Here is a 21,666-nt window from a genome sequence, read left to right on the forward strand (position 1 = left end):
CTTCGGATTTAGAGAAGATTTTGATTAGATTTTCACACAGTGATTTAAAATTACTTGCATAATGCAAAGAATATGCCAGGGTATAATGCAACATGGTTGCCAGTGATGGCAAGCTGTCACTAAATGCTCAAATGCTTTAGGGAATTTAAGGCCAAGCTGAAGTAAACAACATACTTGCTTTAAATTATCACATAAGTGAACTACAGAACACCTTGTGGCATAACTGTGCAAGAGCAATTTGACTTTTTTCCTCCTGGAAGCTGACAGCTTATGGTGCTGCACAGTTCATTCTTAGGCTATAACATGGAAAAGCTGCTTAGAGCTACTGAGGAAAAGGTTTTAAAAAAAAAAGTTTTTAAACTTGTTCACTGGCATGGAAGAGCTCAAATATCATGATGAAACAGCCCTTGAGCTTACTGGAGCATTTTGTTTACAAGGAATCAAAGCAACTTTGCTGATCAGTGTAGCAAAGAAGGGATAAATGAACAATAAACCCGAGAATGTGTACTAGCCACTGAAAATGAACTGCTACAGAGCCAGGCAGTAATTCTTATGGGTGAAGTTTGATGTATGCAGACCATGCTCTGCACTACCAAGTTCCTAACCTTCCGTTACTTCATCTATTGCATGTCCACAAATAACCTGCACCATTTTTTGTTTTCCCCTCAGCTATTTGTAGTATCACAATAGAATATTATTGCTATGTTTTGAGGGATCTAGCCTTTTACCGATAGTTCTGTTGTCTGTTACTATGCAATTAACGGCATTTATAATACACTTAAAATTGTATTCTGGTACTATACAGAACCACATTGTGGACAAAATCACACATTGGATTTCTAGAGCAGCTCAGCCAACTGCCTCGAGGATAGCAAGAGAGGATCGTGAATTTACATCAACTAAAAATCCTTTTTTAGTTTTATTTTTTAATATAGATCATTTTAAGGTGTACCTGCATGGGAATAAGGTATGGAAGAACTTAGAGGGATTACGTCTTCCAGTTTTACAGATACACTGCAGTATCACTGCAGCGTTCTTTCAAAACTTCAGATATTAACTACTTGTTCAAACTTCACAACTTGTTGGTGAAGCAATGTATGTTTACTTTCAAACTTCAGTGACTAAATGAAGGAAAAATATTTGGAGTTCTGAAAATAACTTTTCATAGGGATGCTTGTATTACTTAATTTCATCAGAGAACGTTATGAAGAGATTACATTCTGTGATAATGTACTCTGAAAAATCACTTCCTTTGGATGTTGAAATTAAAAATAAATGTGTTTTTGTTAATATCCGAAGAGACTTATTTAACTTACCTCTTTTGAGCTCCTAAGGACAAAAGAAAATCTTGGATATCTCATTTTTGAAAGGCCACTTTTTTCTGTATTTAAATGAAGTCATATACTACATTTACACTTACTTTATAAGTGTACAAGACCTACTGCTGACATTTAAAAATAAAGTCTCTGGATGGGTTTAATATTAGGAAAACATAACTGCATAAACTACTGCACTGTGAAGACTGAGTAAATAACCAGTTTATAACAAAATGAATGTGTTGCCACGCAAAAAAAAAGGTACATTCCCAATGTATGGAATTAACAATTAACAAGTTTGTTAATTTAATATATGATTCAGTACACAGTCAGCTTCAAGTCCTGAAGCAGCTCCATGGAAAGCAGTAAGACTCCTCATGGATCTCACTGAAGTTAAACAGTTCACTGACAGAGTAAATCCAGACTGCAGTAGTTTGGTGAGCTGAATTCAGAGTGATTCATCTTTCTTTACGTGACCATGATATGTTCCCAATATGCGAAACACTTTAACTGATACCAAACACAAATCTCCAAATTTTTTTTCCCCCTTTTTATTTCCCTTTTCTGTTCCAGAGTTAAGTAATGAACAAGCTGAGCAGAGGAACAGTAAAATATGAATTGCAGAACAAGGAGTTCCTAGGCAAAGATTTTCACATCTTCTCTTTCCAGAAAGTATTTGGTAAGCAGGATAACTTAAAGAAAACAGTTTTAAATCACGTTCAGAATTATATACAGAAATGACAACTAAACAAAAACTACAGTAGCTCTGCATGGTCCTAACAGATTTGGTGTCACAGACTGGCATGTAGAACAAGGGGACTGCTATTTCTTCATCTCCAGGATTGCACTTCCTGGCCCTCGGTGTTTGGCACTGCATATGTTGCAGAACTGGACAGAAGATACCTGGAAATGAAAAAAAAATCAAGAGCCTCTTAGAGAAATATAGCCAGGTTAGAATGTGGGAAGATGAATGAAAATTGCCAGTGTTTGTCCCAGTGTCACTATTCATTGTCAGGCTGTTCCCTACAGACATACTCATGGATAGGTTTAGGAAGGTGATGTAGTGGAGCATGGTAAAACAGGTTGTTTTGGAGTCAGAGGGCTGTACACCATTCCCCCCACTTGTACTACCATGACCCTCCAGGCGAGTAAGTCAAATTCTGTCCACAACAAAGATGAAAAATACAGACTCAAAACATCGCTGATTATCTTCATTGATGAAGAAGAGACTAAGTCACTTGGCTGGCTCCACTGACCACTGGATGTCTTAGTCACAGTCACACCTGAACACCCTTCCATTTACTATCAAATAAGTGCTCATCGTTACTGCTGCATTTAGCCCTCTGTGATGCTTTATGCACGCACTACTTTCCTTTTCCTACATCACCAGTAACCAAGTATCAGTAACACAACTGGCTGTCTAAGGCCAAGAAATACTATAGCAGTGGAGAATTTGTTTCAGATATGGACAGATACCTGTATATTAATATGTAACACAGAATAAATATTATGTAATATGTCACATTTAAAAATCACATTTGATGAGTTACCCAGTCCCACCCCTGTCTCCGCATACTGTGATTGCTAGATAAATTTTAGATTATTTGTCAGATAATCACATTTGTGGTAAATATTATTTGAATAAATAATAGTTGGTGGGCTTTCTTGTGCAAGCGATCTAATATTCATTAAGATTATGATAACAATTTAAGTATACAAGCTGTACCATATGGCTATAAGCACTCTGCTTGGTCACTTTGCGGTGACTCAAAGTGATTTTTTAACTAGATGTTCATTTTCAGAGCGAAACAGAATCAGCAAATCTTAAATCCCATTTCCTTTGTGATTTTAGTACTATTCTTATGCTTTCATTTCTAAATTCAAACATGGTTATATCTAGAAATTACTTTGTTTTCACTGAAAAAAAAAAATTCCCTAATGAAGAAAAACATTCTAAGCATAAAAATAATTGCAAAGATATTTAAATATTTGCTTTCTGAAACATAAATTGGGATCAGATTCATATAATAAAAATCACCTGAAAAAATATCTTATTCTTTTCTTTAATTAAACATATTTAAGCTGTTGCACTAGAAAAGAACTAATAAAAATTCAAATGTGTCATATTTTCTGTATGACTCAAAGTTGTGTTGCCCATTCAGATTGAAGAAATTGATAATGTACTTCTCAAACAGCAGCAATTTCTTTTTAAATTGCACGTACTTCGGTTGCGGTGGCCCAACACATCTTTTCCCTATTCACATTCTATTACAGGGTACCATCACAAATAATTACTGTAATCATATTATAATTCCTGATAGAGCCATGCCCTTCTCCACAAATGAGAAAAGGAGACATGATTTATCCTTTTGTCTTTGGCAAAGGTGACAGAGATAGTAAGCTAGTTCCTTACTGTGTTAGATACCGGGAGACACTCTTTGTGAAACATGTGTCTGCAGTGGAACACTACCACATTGAAGGACTTGGATGCATCTGGGAAAAAGAAAAGTAAATCCATTACAAGAGGACAATGAAACAAAGAATTCAGTGACTGCAGCTGTATACACCCCCATTCCATTATACACAGAGTGTATATATACATCAAGTCATATCTTTATCATATTTAATTCCAAGTTATTCTGTCTTATTTAGAGAAACCACACAGAGTGATGCTATCAGGTAATGTGTCAGGCTTCAGCAACCTGGTCTAGTGGGAGGTACCCCTGCCCATGGCTGGGGGGCCGGAATTAGATGATTTTTAAGGTCCCTTCCAACCCAAAACCATTCTATGATTCGTTCTATTCGCAGCTGGCAAACAAAAAACAGGTTTTTATCTGTATACTTTGTCTTATATATTCTTGTTGAAGACGCCATAACAGATATTTTCCTGGTCAAACTACTACTTCTTAAGATGCCTGGCGACTATGCTGATATTTCTAAATATAGTTCTCTTGCAGAATGTACATCTTTAAAAATAGTTTACTGAATTTCTAGTTTCAAGACTAACTTTATAAGATGTTTTAAAATACAATCATTATAAGCTGTTTCAAATATGCCAGCAGTGACTGAAGCCATGAGTTTTCTACCACTCAGACAAAATGTATATCCCATAAAAGTTTATAGTCTGCAAGTTCCATATAAATCATAAAACAGCTATAAGCAAGATTTGATGGGAACAGCTTAGTTTCACAGTTCTCATAATCTTTAAGAATATGTATGTTGATGGATTAAAGTTCCTTCCACTCAATATATTGCAAAACAGAAAATAAGAAAATCAAACATGAGTAAGAAAGAAGAAAGAAAATCTGTGTTTACTACAACAAAAATGTTCAAATTAGACTCTGTTCCCACACTGCAATTCAACAGCAAGGTTTGCATAGGAGACTGAAATTTACACAGTGATTACCAAGGGAAGAGTATTACACATTTCTATGAATAACAGCAAACAGTAGCTCCTCTTAAAATATAAAAATAGACGGTTTCTTACTCTTCCAGAAAAGCATCCTACCTGAAGGAAGTATTGGAGACAGGCATGATTCACAGATATTCTCTTCTGGGAAAAAAAAAAAAAGAATAAAATTTGTATAAATTTGTAACAACTTTATTAACATACTTCATGTTTCCTTTTCTTTTTTCTTCTTTTAATAAAGCAGGCATTAACATATTGCTATTACAGAAATGGGTCTTGATCTTAAAGTATTTCCTTAAGATACCTACCACAGACTATTAAAAATTAAAGAGCAATACTGAAGCAATATTTCTATTAACAGCAGGAAAAATGTTTCGCTCCTCTGATTTTGGTGCAGGCAGAAGTGCAGGGGCTAGACGAAGAACAGGGCTGTAGAGACACAAGGCAAACTCCAAAAAAAAAAAAAAGCAGCACAGGATGGGTTCCTGATTTCTCTGCAGCGTTTTCTAGCAGAAGCTCTGATCCTCTGTCTTTCCATCAGCTTTTGCCTCATGGCATTAACACATATCTTGCATGAATCACAGATCTTTTCACGTACACAATTAGCACCTTGTAAAATATTTTAAACTATTTCTAAAAATTATCTTGTTGCAGATTATTATTACCTGACTGTTTTGGCACTGAACAGCATTTTCCAGTGTTACAGATTTCAGGACGCAATATATTACTGGCTATGCTGAGACTAAGAAAGTGAAAAGCTGCACGCTGGGTCTTGTTTTTGCAATACAAGTGCTTTCTCTGCAAAAGGGAAAGCAGCTAGCACCCTACTGTACTCTACAAATAAGGTATAATACTCAGGCTTTCTGTCAGCTTCCAAAATGGACTGTCATGTGGCTTAGGTTTATAAACCAAGTAAAAGACTTCAAAATCTTGAATGTCATCACATTTCCTCTGTACCCACCATCCACTAGAACACCCTTCATTTGAGTTCGATGCATTTTCTTCAACAAAGAAAGAGAGTCAGCAACAAGTATCTTCTTGCAACCTTCCCGCAGCAAGATCTATTGTGCAAAGAACACAAAATAGAGTAGTTATGGAATAGATGGGCATAGCAGCTACTTTGGCAAGTCATCTATGGGGTTTTGCTGTTATAGAAAGCACAAGGAATGTTTAAGCCTTTCCAAACAATTACACCTCTAGCATTGGGGGCAAAAAGGAAAGGAGGAAAAGAGGAACCTCCTGCTACTACCACCTCTATTTAAATGAAAAAAACACATTTAAATAAATATAAAATCCTTTGCAAACTTACTACTGTTGTAAATTACGACGATCTTCCAGCAAACTGCTCTGAAGAAAATAAAACTGAGAGACTTTTTTTAACATTGTCTCTCAGAAATGGTCTCTAAACCACTTCAAAACTTTCTCTCTCTTTTTCCAGACCTTCCCTACTTACTTTAGGAAAGGCATTTACTAATCATAAAACCTTTCCAAAAAACAGTAATTCTAAATATATTTTGTTCATACGTATTTCCTACTGAGGCGTCATTTAGTTAGCCATATTAAAAAGCCCATGTAATTAACCAAAGATCCAGATTTTGTTCCTCCTTAGCAAAAGTCTTAGATTCCTTTTTTTTTTTTTTAAACTTATTCAGTATTTTACATTAGATTGACATGTTATTGTCTGTCAATGTTGTGAAACACAAAAAGGGCATCAAAATTATACGGAGCATTATTTCCCAATGCCTAGTGAGGAAAGTTCATGAAAATGTGACAAACACAAATTAAAACTTGTGAAAGTTTTCTTCCCTCCACCCCATACTAAATTGATGTTTGGAAATTTGTTTTCCAAGACTGCAATTGTTCTAAAAATGTTTTCAAAGAGGTTCACAATCAATTTTGAGCTGAACAAACCTACAAAAAAATGTGTTATACAGAGGGAGTGTCCATTTGTTTCTCCTGATTATTTGTACTACAGGAGACTTTGAAAAAAGTCTTGTGAAAATGAAATTTTTTACCCTTAAAAAAGCATAGGACTGTAAACACAATTAGGACACTATGTTAAGGCTAGAGAAAGAAGTTTTAAGTGGATATATTAGTTTACTAAATTAAGGAAAACATCTGGAACCAAATCATTTATTGAGGTAAAGAATCTGATTTTCTGACTACACTAGAGAAGGTGCTACTACAGAATGAAAACCACAAGCCATGAAAACTATTTAATTTAGAAAGTCCTGATTTACATATGCCTAATATTATCTTTAAAGGAAACCACTGCAGTATGCAGAAGGGTATACCTGAAGCACAAGGAATACATTCAGGCCTTGATTCAGCTTAGCCCTCAACCAAACCCAAGTTTCTCAAGGACAATTACATAAATGCTTCCAAAACACGTCACAAACCAATCAAAAGCGCATTATTTTTAGTCATTATGACCAAGAAGCCAGCATCCCACTGTGCAAGCTGCCACCTGCCCCCTAGTGCCTCCGAGGTGTCTGAACAGCGGCTTATTCGGATTCAGAAGAGCCTAACAGCTTTTCCAGATGCTCTTTCAATCAGTGTTCATCAGATTATCATTGATGTCTGTTAATTCATAACCTCTGTTGTGAATGGACAGACATGAATGCTACAAATGGAAGAATTATGGATGGACAGCCCCAGTTATCCATCAGAGAGTTACTGCAGGTTCAATCCATGTTTAAACTAATAACATAATAACATTTGAGTAAAATGGCTAATCCATAAAACCTAGAGGTACTGAATCTAAATGAATTAATTTTATATTTTAAAACTGAGGTGGAGGGGGGCGTAATATTAGAATACCAAAATCTTTTGACGTCTTTTTCTAAAAATTGTCAAAAAAGGTTCAGAAATTAGGCACATCATTCTGAAATGAGGGAGGTGTTTACATCTCTTCCAACAACACAAGCTTTTTGTATATTTCACTTAGGTATAGACAGAAGCTGAAAAGATTCTTATTTTATAAATTCAGAAAATGTAGCAGACTTATGGCTAACACACAAGTGTACAAATAAGGGACTTTTTATATCAGCCTTCGCTGTGAGAGAGAAGTCTGATACAGCAACTATAGAAACTACAGACCTGGAGGATGATTACATGACTTACTTTAAGAAAGCTTCCCAGATTCCTAATTCCTAAGTTAAGACCACTGTGAGATCAGACAGCAGAGACACATGTGAACGATTTCATATTCCTTTCCCATTTAATTCTCAGAGAAGTGAATAAAGGCAAATACAAAGATTGACTACACATTAGAGAGAGAAGGTCTTTTTTATGACTAAATCACTGTAACACTGATGAATTTCAGTCCAAAGATGATGTATATAAAAAAATTAAACAAAACCAATAGCATCAGTTTCATTGGAAGAAAAAAAAAAGAGAGAGAATGTTTACTTTGCATAGAAATCCTAGTAAATGTCAATTTTTGCTACAATTTTCACATAAAAGCAATACTGGCCTCACTCTGTTGGCTAAGGGAGGTTTAAAAAATAATTGCACTGGTGAAGTCCTAATGGGAACAGAGGACATGTATGAGTCTAAGAAAAGTACCATCACTAACTGTGGAAAGTAGATTACACCAGAAAAATGTTATTTTTTGGTGCTGATCAAGCCTAAGCTGTTTGCATCCATTTCATTCAAGGGGCTCAAAACGGGCAAGTACCATGCTTACTTAAAAGCAAGTAGCAAACTACCTGCATTTTCAGGATGGTCTTCAAACAGCAGAGCTTTTGGCTGTGAGAGCGTGAAGCTGGCTGTCCATCCCTCATTTAGAAGCCTAAATCACTGTCAGCAGATCCTGACCTGTTCTTACTGCTGCTACCTTGGAATGTGAAATAGAAAAACAGGCACCAGACTAAAAATCTCTGTCTAGGAAATGCCTTCTGACGGCAGTTTACACATTACTGACTGAAGACAGGTTGGATATCCCAGGAGAAAGCATTCCTCCAACATTCAAATATTTCACTGTTGACGAAGAGTATTAGAACTTCTTGAGTCTCAGAACTTTTTTTTTGTAGTTTTGTTTTGTTTTTCCTCCACTGAAGGTGTTCTTATATAGGAGCTCCAGTTAAATACAGTTTGACTCCAGAAGACTGTAAAAAAAATATTTTATTCCGACTGAATCCTGACTTTCAGTAGAAAAAACGAACTTGCAGATTTAAAGAATTTAAGGACTGTTGGATGAAAAAGACAATACATCTGGCTGGTGTTCTGATCTAAGTAAATATAAAAGTCATTTCTTAAAACCACAACTTTATCTTGACAACTTTTCACTTGTACGGAGATAGCTAAGTTTTGATTCTTTGTCTTTGCAAGCCCTTTTAAATGCAAACAATAAAGATGAAAAGTATTAAGCTTTTGCTAGGATATCAATATGTCTTGGCTCAATACAGTTAGCCTGTCACAGATTTGAATGGTATTTAGTTATGTTGGAAATGCTGGCTGTTAAAAAATGAACTAAGTACATATTATTCCTACTAAATATGCATGTCCCTCCTTAAGACACCATATCCTCAGAAGTTTATAAATTCAAAGTAAGTAGTCCGTGGCCTATTTTATCTACAAATTTATAGCACTGAAGAACTAGATTTCAGGAGCTAAATAAAAAATAAATAAAAAAAGTTTTAGACTACAGTTAGTAACTACTCCTGTTGAAATGCAGACAACTGTAACTTTGTTTTTACTATGTCTTCATAACTTTGTCAATGTTACTGTACAAAAACACTAAAATTGCTACTGTTTCAGCAGTAAGTAAACTTCATCATTATAAAATATCAGTGGCACCCAATTATCTGTTGTGGTTTTAATACATTAACTTTGAAGATGACAAATAGAAAACATAAAAAATGATCCTTAGGAAGGGAAGGTGAAAAAAGGCAATAACTATCTGTAGTTTTATTCCCAATTCACTTAAATTCACTTAATTCCCAATTCACTTAAATGAGTGTTTAAATCTGACACTGTTTAGGAAAATACTCCTGACACTGTTTAGGAATATGCTCAGCATTAGGTTGTATGAAATTGCATTTCCTGAAATGGGAAAATAAAAATGGGTATTCTGATAAAAATAATAAGGTAGCTGATAGACCCCTACTTATAAAGCAGAGCTGTAACTCCACAGCAGAAATAAATTAGTAATACTTATTTGAACTTGTGGTCTAAGAGCAAAGTCTCACATGATCAGCATCTTATTTTTACCCAATAGAATACCTAATCCTATCTTAGTGCCATGTTTGTTTGGCAGCAAACATTAGCTCCTTCACACAGGTGTAAGTTACCCACATTACTTTAGAGCTGAGGTGAACTTAGGGTAGCACATAAAACAGTTGCAGCCCTTCATCTAATGATATCTGCTTCATATTTGCAATATGCCAATTTTAATAAAAACTTATACTACTCAGGGAAGATGCCAGATTAAAAAAGAAGTTACAACAAATTTTGTTGCATTACTAGACTTCCTCGCTGGATTCTCTAATGCACAGTGCAAGCTACATATGGCATGTTTTGGCAGCCATTCAATTTGATTCACTTGAATTTGTTGTCATGTAAATAATTGTTTTCAAAGAGAGAAAGTCTGTCTAAAGCACTGCATCTAGCTCACACCTACATTTCAAATCACATCTAATGAAATGTTTACTGCTACAGAAATTTAGGAGCATAATAGGAAATTTGTACCTGAACACTTGCATAAGTACAGTTTTGCATAAAACAATCTTACCAGGGCTTGCCAAAGCAGGTCACAATTAAATAATAGAAAGGCACAGCTGCAATACCTTTTGGGAGCTGATGTTATGACAAGATCAGCACAGTTTTCATATTTGGCAGTAACTTGCAAGCCAAGCAATGGGTTCTAACTTCACATATTCTCCTGATTTGTGGTTCTTGGCACAAGATTTTCCTTTTTACCTTTGAAAATGGGAATGATGAGACTTATGCACATACAAAACTGATGATCTGAAGAGATGAAACCACAGAAAGTCCTAGCCAAAAAAAATGTGGATCGCTATACAAGTTTGAAGTACATTAGGTAATACAAATCAGGAATCTGAAAGGAGTTGTCTCAGGCCAGAATAGAGGACATACATTTCACAGCACGAACCTGCACAACATGATGTAAAGGTGTGACCAGGCATCATGCCAACACACCAGAGACTAGCTTTGAAACAGCTAATGAGGCAGCAGTAGTAAATGAAGAAGTGAGGGTGGAATTGCCCTCTGCTAGGAAACGCTGCTTAAGACATTTATTTACACGAAGGTCTAGCCGTGTCATGAAGCACACGCTTAATGCAAAAATGGTTCTATCAAAAACTGAGCTTGCCAACTTAAAGATACTTAAGTGAGCATGTTCAAGAGCTGTGATCGCATCTTTAAATTTCAGTGTAGACACACCATCTGTTTATAACGGTGCACTTCACATTCCTGTAACACTTCAGGAGCAGTCTTATTTTAAGCTATAGCTTACATTTCTGTAATGAAAAATAGTCACTTTAATTTCTTTCTTTCTTTTTTTTTTGCTATATTGTTTTGCTATTGTACAAGCAAGCCAAGCACAATTTACATTAAGCTTCCCTAATTTCTAGTACTCCTAAGAGGTATAAATTTTAGCCCCAGAGCTATCCAAATCTACTTTAAAATGAATTAACTTGAAATCCATGAAGCGCTTCAATGCTAAGAGCAAATAATTTTAGATACCGCTCTAGAGGTTAAATACATCCTTTTAATCCCAAAGTAATTTTGTTAAAAGCTATCTGAAGACAAAAAGGATTCTTTCCTCCCCAAAATGTAACCAAACGACTTCATCAGCCACCAACATACTTCACATATAGGCAAAATCACTCTGGGTGCAGACGTAGAAAATGTTCCATTTTGATTTCCACAGAATGCAGTAACAGTGGGATCAGCACTGCAAGCAGCAGGGTACTGACAGCAACAAGATTAACATGTAACTGTTTAAATGCAGAATGCAACTTAGCTAGCATTATTTTGGAAGGACAGTAGTATCTAATTAAGTCAATCAAAAATCTGCAAATAATGCTACGACATGCAGTATATACAGACATGTACCTGTCTATCTGGGGTACCTCCCTGCACGTTACATATGTATAGGAGAACAAGACACTTAAAATGCTTCTTTGAAATACTCAAAGTCACGATCTAAAAGAAATACCTATATCATCCAAGGTTTCAACATTTCTACTTACCCACAAGGCTTATAACAGTATGAGAGAGATTTAGAAGACCAGAAGCTATCTAGAGAAAAGAGTATTCATCCTGACTAATTCCCACCCTTTCTGTCAAAGTTTCATACCAACTCACATTGGTAACGGCAGACGTCCGAACAGAATGAACAAGCCTTCAGGATAACGATTTATCATGCTACTCCGTAGTGAAGTGTGTTTTTTTTTTTTTTTTTTTTTTGAAAATGATTATCACAGGGAGAATGCAACATTTACCTGCAAGTTGTAATCCTGAAGAATTTTCACTAGAGAGTCTCTCAAATTAGGAATCTCCATGCCTTCCTTAATGCGGTGGATCAAAAGAATGGGATCAACATGTGTTCCAATATTGTTCAACAAACCAGTAATAAAAGCTGTGAAAACCAAGAGACGAGTAAATTAAGATAAAAATCCAGGCAAACACCTGATCACAGGATGTTTCAGTGACAGCCAGAGGCTTTGGCTGTTTCTATGACAGTTCTATACTGAGAGATAGCATTAAGCCTCTTTCATATAGCCTTTACATCTTTCTTGCAGATATATTCACTTGAAAATAGGCCTTTGGGGAAGAGGAAGACACAGAGTTTGGCAATGCACAGAACTCCTAGGCTATCTGGAAAACGGATACCAGAGTATCCAGTGCAAGTCATCAAAAACATGAGTAAATAACACATTTCAATTCAATAAAAAAGACACTTGAGCAAACAGAAACAGAAAATTAACTTCATTATTTGAATATTCCATACTTAATTACAGGGTTAAAAACCATATTTGTAAGTATTTAACCTAACTCCAAGGGACCATGTTTCTCAGCAGTGAGAAGAGTGATGCAAAAGTCTCGCTTTTTGAAGTGCAACTGGCTAAATGAAACACTAGAAGGATGAACCTCAAAGAAGGCTAAGAGGCAACCTTATTGCTCTCTACAACTTCTGAGCAGCAGAAGTGGAGAGGGAGGTGCTGGTCTCTTCTCCCTGGTAACCTATGACAGTATGTGTGGGAATGCCACAAAGCTGTGCCAGGAGAGGCTATTGTTCTAAAGGAGTAAAAGATTTTGTTTGCTGTTGCTTGTCAGAATTAGTGGTCAAGTGATGAAAAGATATCTATTCTGATATTAATTCTACAAGACATGCAATCCTTTGGAAAAAGAGATCCCAACAGAGATTTTACAGTCTTGATTTAAAGCACCAGAAGAGGTTGTAAAACTAACAGGATAGTTAAAACAATTCTCTATTTTCCCAGTCATAAGAACTCTGAATCTCCCTCCTGAACAAAACTGATTAGGAGATTCTGACAGATTCTGATTCTATCTGAACTTTAAAGTTGAGTAGACGTTCATATCATGAAGAGCAAAAATACTCTTGTTATTGCAGATCTTATCTTTGCGCCACAGAAACAAAACAACATGGTTATTTTATTGAGGGGCAGACAGGTGTAGGCTCTTCATTTTCAGAATTTCAAAGGGAAGCAGCTGTAATAAACAGACCACACGACATCCTCATCAAGCCTGCTGACTATGTTTTGAACGTGTCTAAAAATAAAGCTTCATATACTGCCAAATTAAAAGCACCATTCTCTCCTTAACTTGACGTAAGGACATAACTATGCAGAGCTTAGTCAAGTGTTAAATCCCTAAGTACTCATTCTGTAGCATGCCCACATGCTGCCTTACTGGACATTTTTATGCCCAGGACAGCTATGGCATGCTCCACAAACCAAAACACCTTCCTGGCTATCCATAAACACTTTTGCTAACATGCGTGTGGAAAAATCAATCCTTCACCTGCAATACATTTCACAGAAAATACAAAAACAAGGCTGCTAAGAAACTATCCTGCTTACGTGGTTTGTCGATAGAATATAAAATTAGATCTTCCCAAAGTTCTCCATCGTCTTGTTCCTTGGCAAATTCAATAGCTTTATCTACATCTTGCAATTCTTCCATTATCATCTTCAAGGCACTGCGGCTATTGCCCATTCTACCTAGAAGAACAGAATAAGTAAAGAGATTATAAACCCTAAAGTACTGAGCATTGATAAATACTTAAGAAGCTTGTATTGCTCTTTCCATATGAATTTTGTAAGTGTGAAGTTGCCTCAGGCTAATTCAAGACCTAATCTAATCTAATTTGACGAAAGGTATGCAAATCCCAGAGCAGTCAGTACAACCTGAACATGGGCTCAAATACTTTGCTGGGCTGGGACCCAGAGACTTTCTTAAGGATGTGCTGGGTCATATCAGGGGTTCTAAATATCAGCAAGATCTGATATAAGATCGAGTGTGTGTGTGTATATGTGTGCATGTAAACTTTAACATGAGTTACCCCCTGTTAAGAGCCTCCATGGACACACTTAATTTGCCTTAAGTATAGTGCAGCCTACACCCATGGAAAATGACAGAAAGAGGAAGCAGTAGTATAAACTCTGAACTGCTTTTTAAGTAAATCCCACTCTGTTCTCAAATAGTCCACAACACATTCTTATTTAAACAAACATTGATTATGTCAATAATAAATGTTTTCCATTGTTTGTGACTAATACATAAAAATCTTAGAGTCATACAATGTCTCCCATTTAGAGGCGGATACCTTGTCCTGCTGAGGAAGGTAACAAGCTAAATTTAAATTTGAACAGTTTAAAATTAACTTTATTTAAAAAAAAAAAAAAAGCAACATAAGCAAATCTTCCACCTCAACAAAAGACAATACTAAGCTTCTGTGATGCATACAGAGCAAACTATCTGTTTTATTTCTCCCCTCCCTTCAAACAGATAGGATTACTTTACTCTTGCAGATCATCACAAAAATAAACAATTTCTGCCCCCATAACCTCCTCCCCAAAACACACCAACACAAAACCTCAAAAAAAAAAAAAAGAAAAACAACAAACCAGAAACACAGTAACACAATACATGAATGTAAGACATCATACAAATAATCCAGTCTTTGTTCTACTTTCTAAAGCATGTTATTTGGTTCTATTGACTATATACCAACAGCTTTGTCTTTGGGAAAGCAAGTTAAATGATCGTAGACAACACCTCACATATTTTCGCAGCTTAAACTTTATAACAAGATTAAACGCGTGTTATATTTTATCACAGCAAAAGTTACTTACTCAGAAGATAGACTGTCTCTTCTACAAAGTTCCTCTGTTGGCAGATCTCTAGAGCCTTGAATTTAAGAGAAGGGAGGAGGGAAAGAGAATACAGGGAACCATGTAACATGATATTTTATTGATCACCAATGCTACAAGAGACTAAAGGATACTTTTCCATGAAGTTGCATTACTCATTTTGACAGGAATAGAGCTCCCTTAATAAGTACTGTCAGGTCCTCTGGCATTAATTAAAAGGAGAAACTCCATGGCATTTTTTGATTTTTCTCTAAGATAAGTCTGGAGACAGGATGGGCATTTGAGTCTGGATTATGTCAATCTCTAGCTTTAAATCTACTGGCAACTTTTTTCTCCTTCCAAAAGTTGGCTAATCCAAAAGCATTAAGGTTATCTACTGTCAAGACTTTTTTCCTGCAGGTGGACTTATGAGGTCTCCAGTGATAGAGATCTACTTGACATTCATTCTTAACACAATGAATGTAGATCTGTACATACCCGCAGGGTAACCAGAATGGCTTGGGGAGGTAGAGAGAGAAACCTCAAAATTTTTTGCGAACAGCCTCAAAGACAACAAAACAAAAGATAATCTAATCCAAGTGTGAAAGCATTTCTTGTAAATTTGGTTTAAAGACGTCAGAGCCAATGCCATGAGCAGTTACAGAACTTGTGCATAGTTGACCAAAACCACAATTACTAAAATTACCAAACTGATTACCAAAGACTTTTTAGTAACTGAAGGGCTGGATATGCTATAAATGATGCCATGTCTGTTTCCAATCTGAAAGCAGAAAGCAAACTCAAGATTGATGGCATTGCTACAAAAACAAACGTTCACCAATAAAGACAGTTATACTTGGAAATAAAAAAATGTAAGTTGATAAGATACAGCTACAGCTGAAGATATAGGTAGGAATTAACTCTTCTTTCCATTCTCAAATTGTTTCAGATGGGTTACTCTGCAAATTAAAGATACACACAATGATCTTCAGAGCAGGGGTAGTGATTTCTCAACTAGATACTTTGGAGGCTTGTAGCTATCCATAATTACTAATGGATATATTATAAACACAGCTGACAATCTTTTTTCTCTCCACTTAGACATTAGAGTACGAAGTACCAGGTATTCAGTATTTCCAGGAGCTGCACATTTACTGACTGTCATGCTCCCTCTAGAGGAAAATAGGGAACAACCGTACTTCTCTTTCAGTTTGTTTTATAAAACAGTTGCTAAACTAAACTTGAATAACAGTGGCTTACTCTTAAAGAACAGGAATGATTTAGTCTTGCATGGTTTATCATTTATTTATGACAACAGTAAGTGTGAATTTGTCCATTATAGTGTGGGTTTTTTTATTCTTTTTCTTTTTTTTTTTCTTTTTTTCCTTTGTCATTTTTAAACAGCGCTGGAATCTGCTTAACAGGAATTGAAGATACTGATATCTGGGAAATAATTGTTTCCCCTTTTATTTCCTTGGAGCAAAGATTTGTATGTGGCAAAAAGCATTATTATATGACATGTAAGGTAAGAAGTATAATTATAGATTATCAGCAAAAGTAAATTCAGTTAAGATTTGTACTTTGTTGGTATCCTTCCTCTCTTCCTTAGCTTCTTTCTTACTGAAACATATTCACATTTTAACATAAGGTTAAAGTGACTCTTTTTCTAATATTGTTTTCTTTCACTTCTATGATCATTGCATCAACTTTCTAAAGGTTCATGGGTCTCTGATGTGTTCTTTTTCACAGCCCTTGATTTCAGCAAAGCAGTGCCAGCAGTGTGCTAGCATCATTTATGTACTACACTTTTCTGTATCACCCATCATTGAATATAGGTGGTTAGATCTGGAATAACTAAAATTAGTTTGCATCAAAAGAAAAAAAGAAGTGCAGGTAAGTTTTGATACATAAAACCACGATTGTGCAAATTACACAGTAGGTAAAAGCTAGAGAGAATCACAGTTAAAAAAGCAGGCATCACTGACAAAAGTCTCTAGCTGGAAACCTCTCAGGCTCATTGTCTAGAAAGATCACTGAGACAACCTAGTTTTATGGATATTTTCAAAGACCAAGGCTGCAAGGATAACACAGTATTTTCCAGTGCTTCCTGTTGCAGAAAAGATGACTGACAGTTTACAAAAAGCAAGCAAAATAAGAGAGGTGCTAAGAATGCTACTGGTTCTGTTTAGAGTGCTAACCATGTAAAATGCAGTATTTGATACTACATTTAAACTATTCCACTGGCGTCATCATTATATTGCACACAGAGAGGTAACATTTCAGAATGGCTGAGCAGAGCAGAGCTTAACAGCAAAACCACAAATAATAAAATAATGACCCAGCTGAAGAGGAAAACTCAAATTTCCATTCCACTCAGCTTAATACAAGAAGGGTAAAAAAAAAATCAAAATATGCCCCTCATCAGTTTGTTTATTTTTTGTCTGATGAGGAAGATCAAGGAGGGGAAAACATAAAAAGGTTAAAGAAGGTGGCAACACCATACTTTGTAAAATTCCAAGTCTACTAGCAGAAGTACAAAGTCAAAACACTTTTGGCTCTGTTCCTTTAGTGACTGTTACATCGTGTAAACTACTGGAAAGCAACTTAGGATCTTAGAATACAAAGTTAGAAAAAGTCCAGTTACAGTTATTCATTTTTTAAGATCTGACACTGAGTAGCTTTAGGTTCTTCAAAACAATTGTTGATTTCTTGCAACCACAACCCACTGTCTAATCAGGTCAGCCACTGATGCATGGATATGCTTTAGGTATGCATCAAGAGCAAATCTGGGAATTTTGCATTAAAAATAGACACAGTTTCTGCCTTCTGAGCTAAGAGAAGGTCTCAGCTATCAGCCAGTTGTGGGTGCATCACTTCTGCAGGTGATGATCACAAACTCAAGGGATTCCTCCTTTTGGCAGCAGAGGGCAGTACCAGACACATTTACAAATTTACCAGACTACAAGTGACAGACATAAAAATCAAAGACTTACTTTTACATCTTGGGGGGCTTACCTTCTCTAGTGGACAGTGTGTGCTGTCTCTGAGAAATGGTAGTAAATTTGGACGATCATATTCAGCATAAAGGCTGATCTGTTTCTCATGATATCGTTGTCCTTTATGGTGATCTCTTTTGAAAAGCTTGTGCAAATACTAGAAATAAAAAGAACTGGAACTAAAAACTCTTTTATAACATTATTTGGACTCTGCTGTATAAAAATCTCCTCTAAATTTCCTCAGGTATATAATAGTACATACTAAAATGCACAGAGATTAAATACCGATTCAGAGGACTCACTTTACATTTTTCTGAAGTACCCTCATCACAGCAATCTCTGTAAACCACCTCTGTTAAAGAGGTTTTCAGCAACACTTGAGTAAATGTCTTTAACTTTCAAGGAAACTACTGGATTTTGAATTTTATGGAAAACTTTGGACAAATACGTCATATGAAACATTTTGGTTATATAGATATGCTTGACCGTTATGGATAAGCAAAGATTATGAAATATTTTAACTGAAGTACTCATACTATAAATAGTGAGGCAAAGCTCCTTCTCTCTTGATGAGCACAAAAAAGTTTTAAGAATAATCTGGAGGGTCCCTTTTACCCAAAGGGAAGCAGGCTCACACTTTGAAACTAATGCACCTCCTCCATAAACTGACAGCCAGTCTTTGTAAAGCACTTGGGCTGCAGGCTGCACACTTCATAAAGCTGTTTGCTATAATCACATCTCTAAAACATAAACCCACGCTCTCCAGCAGATCGATGCACTGAACCCCAACCAGCACACAGCAGCAAGTTAAACTTCCCTCCCTAACAGAGTTCAAGACTGCAGTTATATGTTACACATTCTACCGACAGCGCATTCCAACTGAAGAGGTGCTCTTGGAATAGCAATGTGGAGCTTCCCATGATACCGTAATTCTGCACAAACCAGAACAATCCTGAAGTGTATGGAATCTACTGCTCTAGAAAGACAAGCAGTTTACTGCTTGGAACAGCAAAATTCTCTTCAGAGTTGCAACCACCATCCAACCCCATTTTAGTGTAGGGAAAGAGGAAGGATGCAAACAAGAAGTAATTAACCAGAGAAGACAAGCATCTACAATGTGAATAAGGAATACCTCAGAAGATGTTAAGTAGTAAGCAGTATGTTATCAAGTTCTCACAAATTAATCATTTTAAGATTATTTTACTACTGGCAAAATGCTATTGCCATGGTAAAAAGTGGATTAGCAGAAGCAGTCACTTTGGTTCTGATCATATATGCAATTTCAGTGTCAGGAGCACATTGACAGTATATCTATAAAAGATATATCCTGCAAAGATCATATTCAGCTCAAAGTGAAACTAGAAGAATATAGAAAAGCTGTAGTTCAGGTACCACATGCTGTAGTTCAGGTCTGTTTTCTAACTCTTCAACAACTCTGTCAATCTGAAAAAAAAAAAAAAAACACAAATAAAAACTAAGAGATCAGCAAACTTGTGAAGAACATTGCATTTACCGGACTGAAAGCAGGACGGAAAAGGCAAGCAAGCACTGGGATCACCATGCCATAAACTTGTTATACTCACAGAAATTTTATCTTCATTGTCCAAAAGCATGTCTACTGCTTTCTAAAGTAAAGAAAGAAAACCCAGTTACGGAATAAGTTTGCACAATTTCTCACTTTTGATACAGTATTATGCTTGTTCACTGCTTGGTATCCAATGGACACTGCAGACCTACTCTTTTCAACAGCATTAATTCAGAGAGTAGTTTGCATAACATCAGCATTCTCTAACAGCAGAGCATTACAGGTAAACACATCACGTATTCTTCCAGAACATCTCTCCTAAGTTTCCACACCATCACCAATCACTTCTATACACTTATATTGCAGGTAAAATATGCCCATTGAATCGTGGGTCACAGAAACCTACTGGCAAATGTTGTACAAATACTATTTACCCCATTGCAAAAGGCAATTTTAGGGTGATGACCATATAGGAAACACACAGCCTAACTTGCCTCACAACTAGATTCCTCCAGCCTACCTGCACACTGATACAGGAACACAAACAGACACGATCATGCAAAGCAGAGTGGCCACCAGAGTTCCTTTTCTGCTTCCTTTTAAAAGCAAAATTTGCTTCACATTAAAATGAAAAAAATCACAGATGCCTGTGATATAACTTTTTTTTTTTAATTTATTAAAAAAAAAGAACTATACAGTATTTGTCATATGTAGTTTACAAGGGGCATACCAAAGACGATCATCTTTGGTATAGTCCCAGTGCTGAAACAAGAGCTGCACAGAAACAGCAGTCTACTGGGTTTTCTCCCAAGGACCACACGCAGATTGTTTCCCCAAGGACCATATAGGTTCTTTCCCCAAAGCTCACACTAAAGCTCATTTGCTGAGGTTTTAGCCAACTGGGAAGAAAGAAGGTTAAATTCAATACAATATGCATACTTCTTGATTTGGGGGATTTAACTCAATAATCTTGCAACGTTTCAGAAGTAGATTAATCAACTGCAATGAAAGAAAATTGGAAAGTACATTTAAAGTCTGCCTCACAATAAATTAACTGTTTACTTTCTGTAGCTCATTAATAATATTATTTGATTAGAAATGCAGGAGTATCATCATGAAAGTCTACCTGAGAATAACAACACCTATCTCAGATACAGCACTCTTCTCACTGTGAATGATAATTTGTATGGAAATACAAAGGAAAATTTCATCCTTGGGTCAATTACTTGCAGTCTAGGCAAACATCTCCTTATCTCAGAAAGTATCCAAACACAGCAAACACACTCCCTGCCTCAGCAGTATCTTTAGCTCATTTATTTTTCTTCTGTTAAAATACCTCTAGCTGAAAGTGAATATAAAATCATTAAAATCACCGTACCTCTGAATCAAAATCCATGAGCAGAACGATTTTATCTTTGATGGAACTGAAAAGATTGTGCTTGTGGATCAACTGGAAGACATCTTTGTGCCTCAGAGTTAGGTAAATTTCTAGGGCTCTGCCATAGCGCTGGTCATAAGTATACCTGATAAAAACCAATGTTACAATTTACTTGATCTAACTGTAGGAAAATTACCTGAGGGGAAATAATAAATATACCTTAGGACGTAAAACTTATTAGGATGCTACTTGATTTGATGAATGTTTGAATAGTTGCCATGATTCACTTTTGTTGATGGGGAACTAACACTGGGCAATATTATTTTCAATTCTGTTTACAGAACAGAGCACAAATATGTAGCTGTTATGTGGTTCTCTGAGTTTTCACTATCCTCTGTTTTCAAACCACAGGGGAAGCTACACAAAACATTAGCTTTTCTATTTTTGGAAGCTAACTGGAAGTCACTTCAGAGCTAAGAAAACATTATTCTCTTAAAACTTTGGGATGGGCTTTAACAGAGGAACAGACAGTAGCTTTGCTTTCTTCAAAGAGGCAGTATGGAAAGAACTTAATATGAGAATCAGGCCGAGAAAACTGAAGAACTTATCCCTGGAAGAAGTAGCCTAAAACCAGACCAGTTTTAACACATTTTCCAGTCACATATTTCCAGCCATGCAGTAAACTTAATATACTACTTT

General features: G+C 36.0%; 1 protein-coding gene across 1 annotated transcript in view; it reads right to left on the reverse strand.

The window, feature by feature from the left end:
* Nucleotides 1-1,593: 1,593 nt before the first annotated feature.
* Nucleotides 1,594-21,666, reverse strand: part of VPS41 (VPS41 subunit of HOPS complex) — a 107,476-nt gene continuing 87,403 nt past the window's right edge. Inside the window, exons 19-29 of the mRNA XM_083823116.1 lie at nucleotides 20,968-21,112; nucleotides 19,648-19,689; nucleotides 19,457-19,507; nucleotides 18,084-18,221; nucleotides 15,072-15,126; nucleotides 13,797-13,937; nucleotides 12,195-12,331; nucleotides 5,687-5,786; nucleotides 4,825-4,869; nucleotides 3,730-3,809; nucleotides 1,594-2,219 (exon numbers count right to left, since the gene is read on the reverse strand). Of these exons, the coding sequence (XP_083679242.1) occupies nucleotides 2,139-2,219; nucleotides 3,730-3,809; nucleotides 4,825-4,869; nucleotides 5,687-5,786; nucleotides 12,195-12,331; nucleotides 13,797-13,937; nucleotides 15,072-15,126; nucleotides 18,084-18,221; nucleotides 19,457-19,507; nucleotides 19,648-19,689; nucleotides 20,968-21,112 (1,015 nt within the window). The 3' untranslated portion in view covers nucleotides 1,594-2,138. The remainder of the gene's footprint in view (nucleotides 2,220-3,729; nucleotides 3,810-4,824; nucleotides 4,870-5,686; nucleotides 5,787-12,194; nucleotides 12,332-13,796; nucleotides 13,938-15,071; nucleotides 15,127-18,083; nucleotides 18,222-19,456; nucleotides 19,508-19,647; nucleotides 19,690-20,967; nucleotides 21,113-21,666) is intronic.

Source organism: Anser anser (genome assembly GCF_964211835.1).
Source record: "Anser anser genome assembly, chromosome: 2".
Lineage (NCBI taxonomy): Eukaryota > Metazoa > Chordata > Aves > Anseriformes > Anatidae > Anser > Anser anser.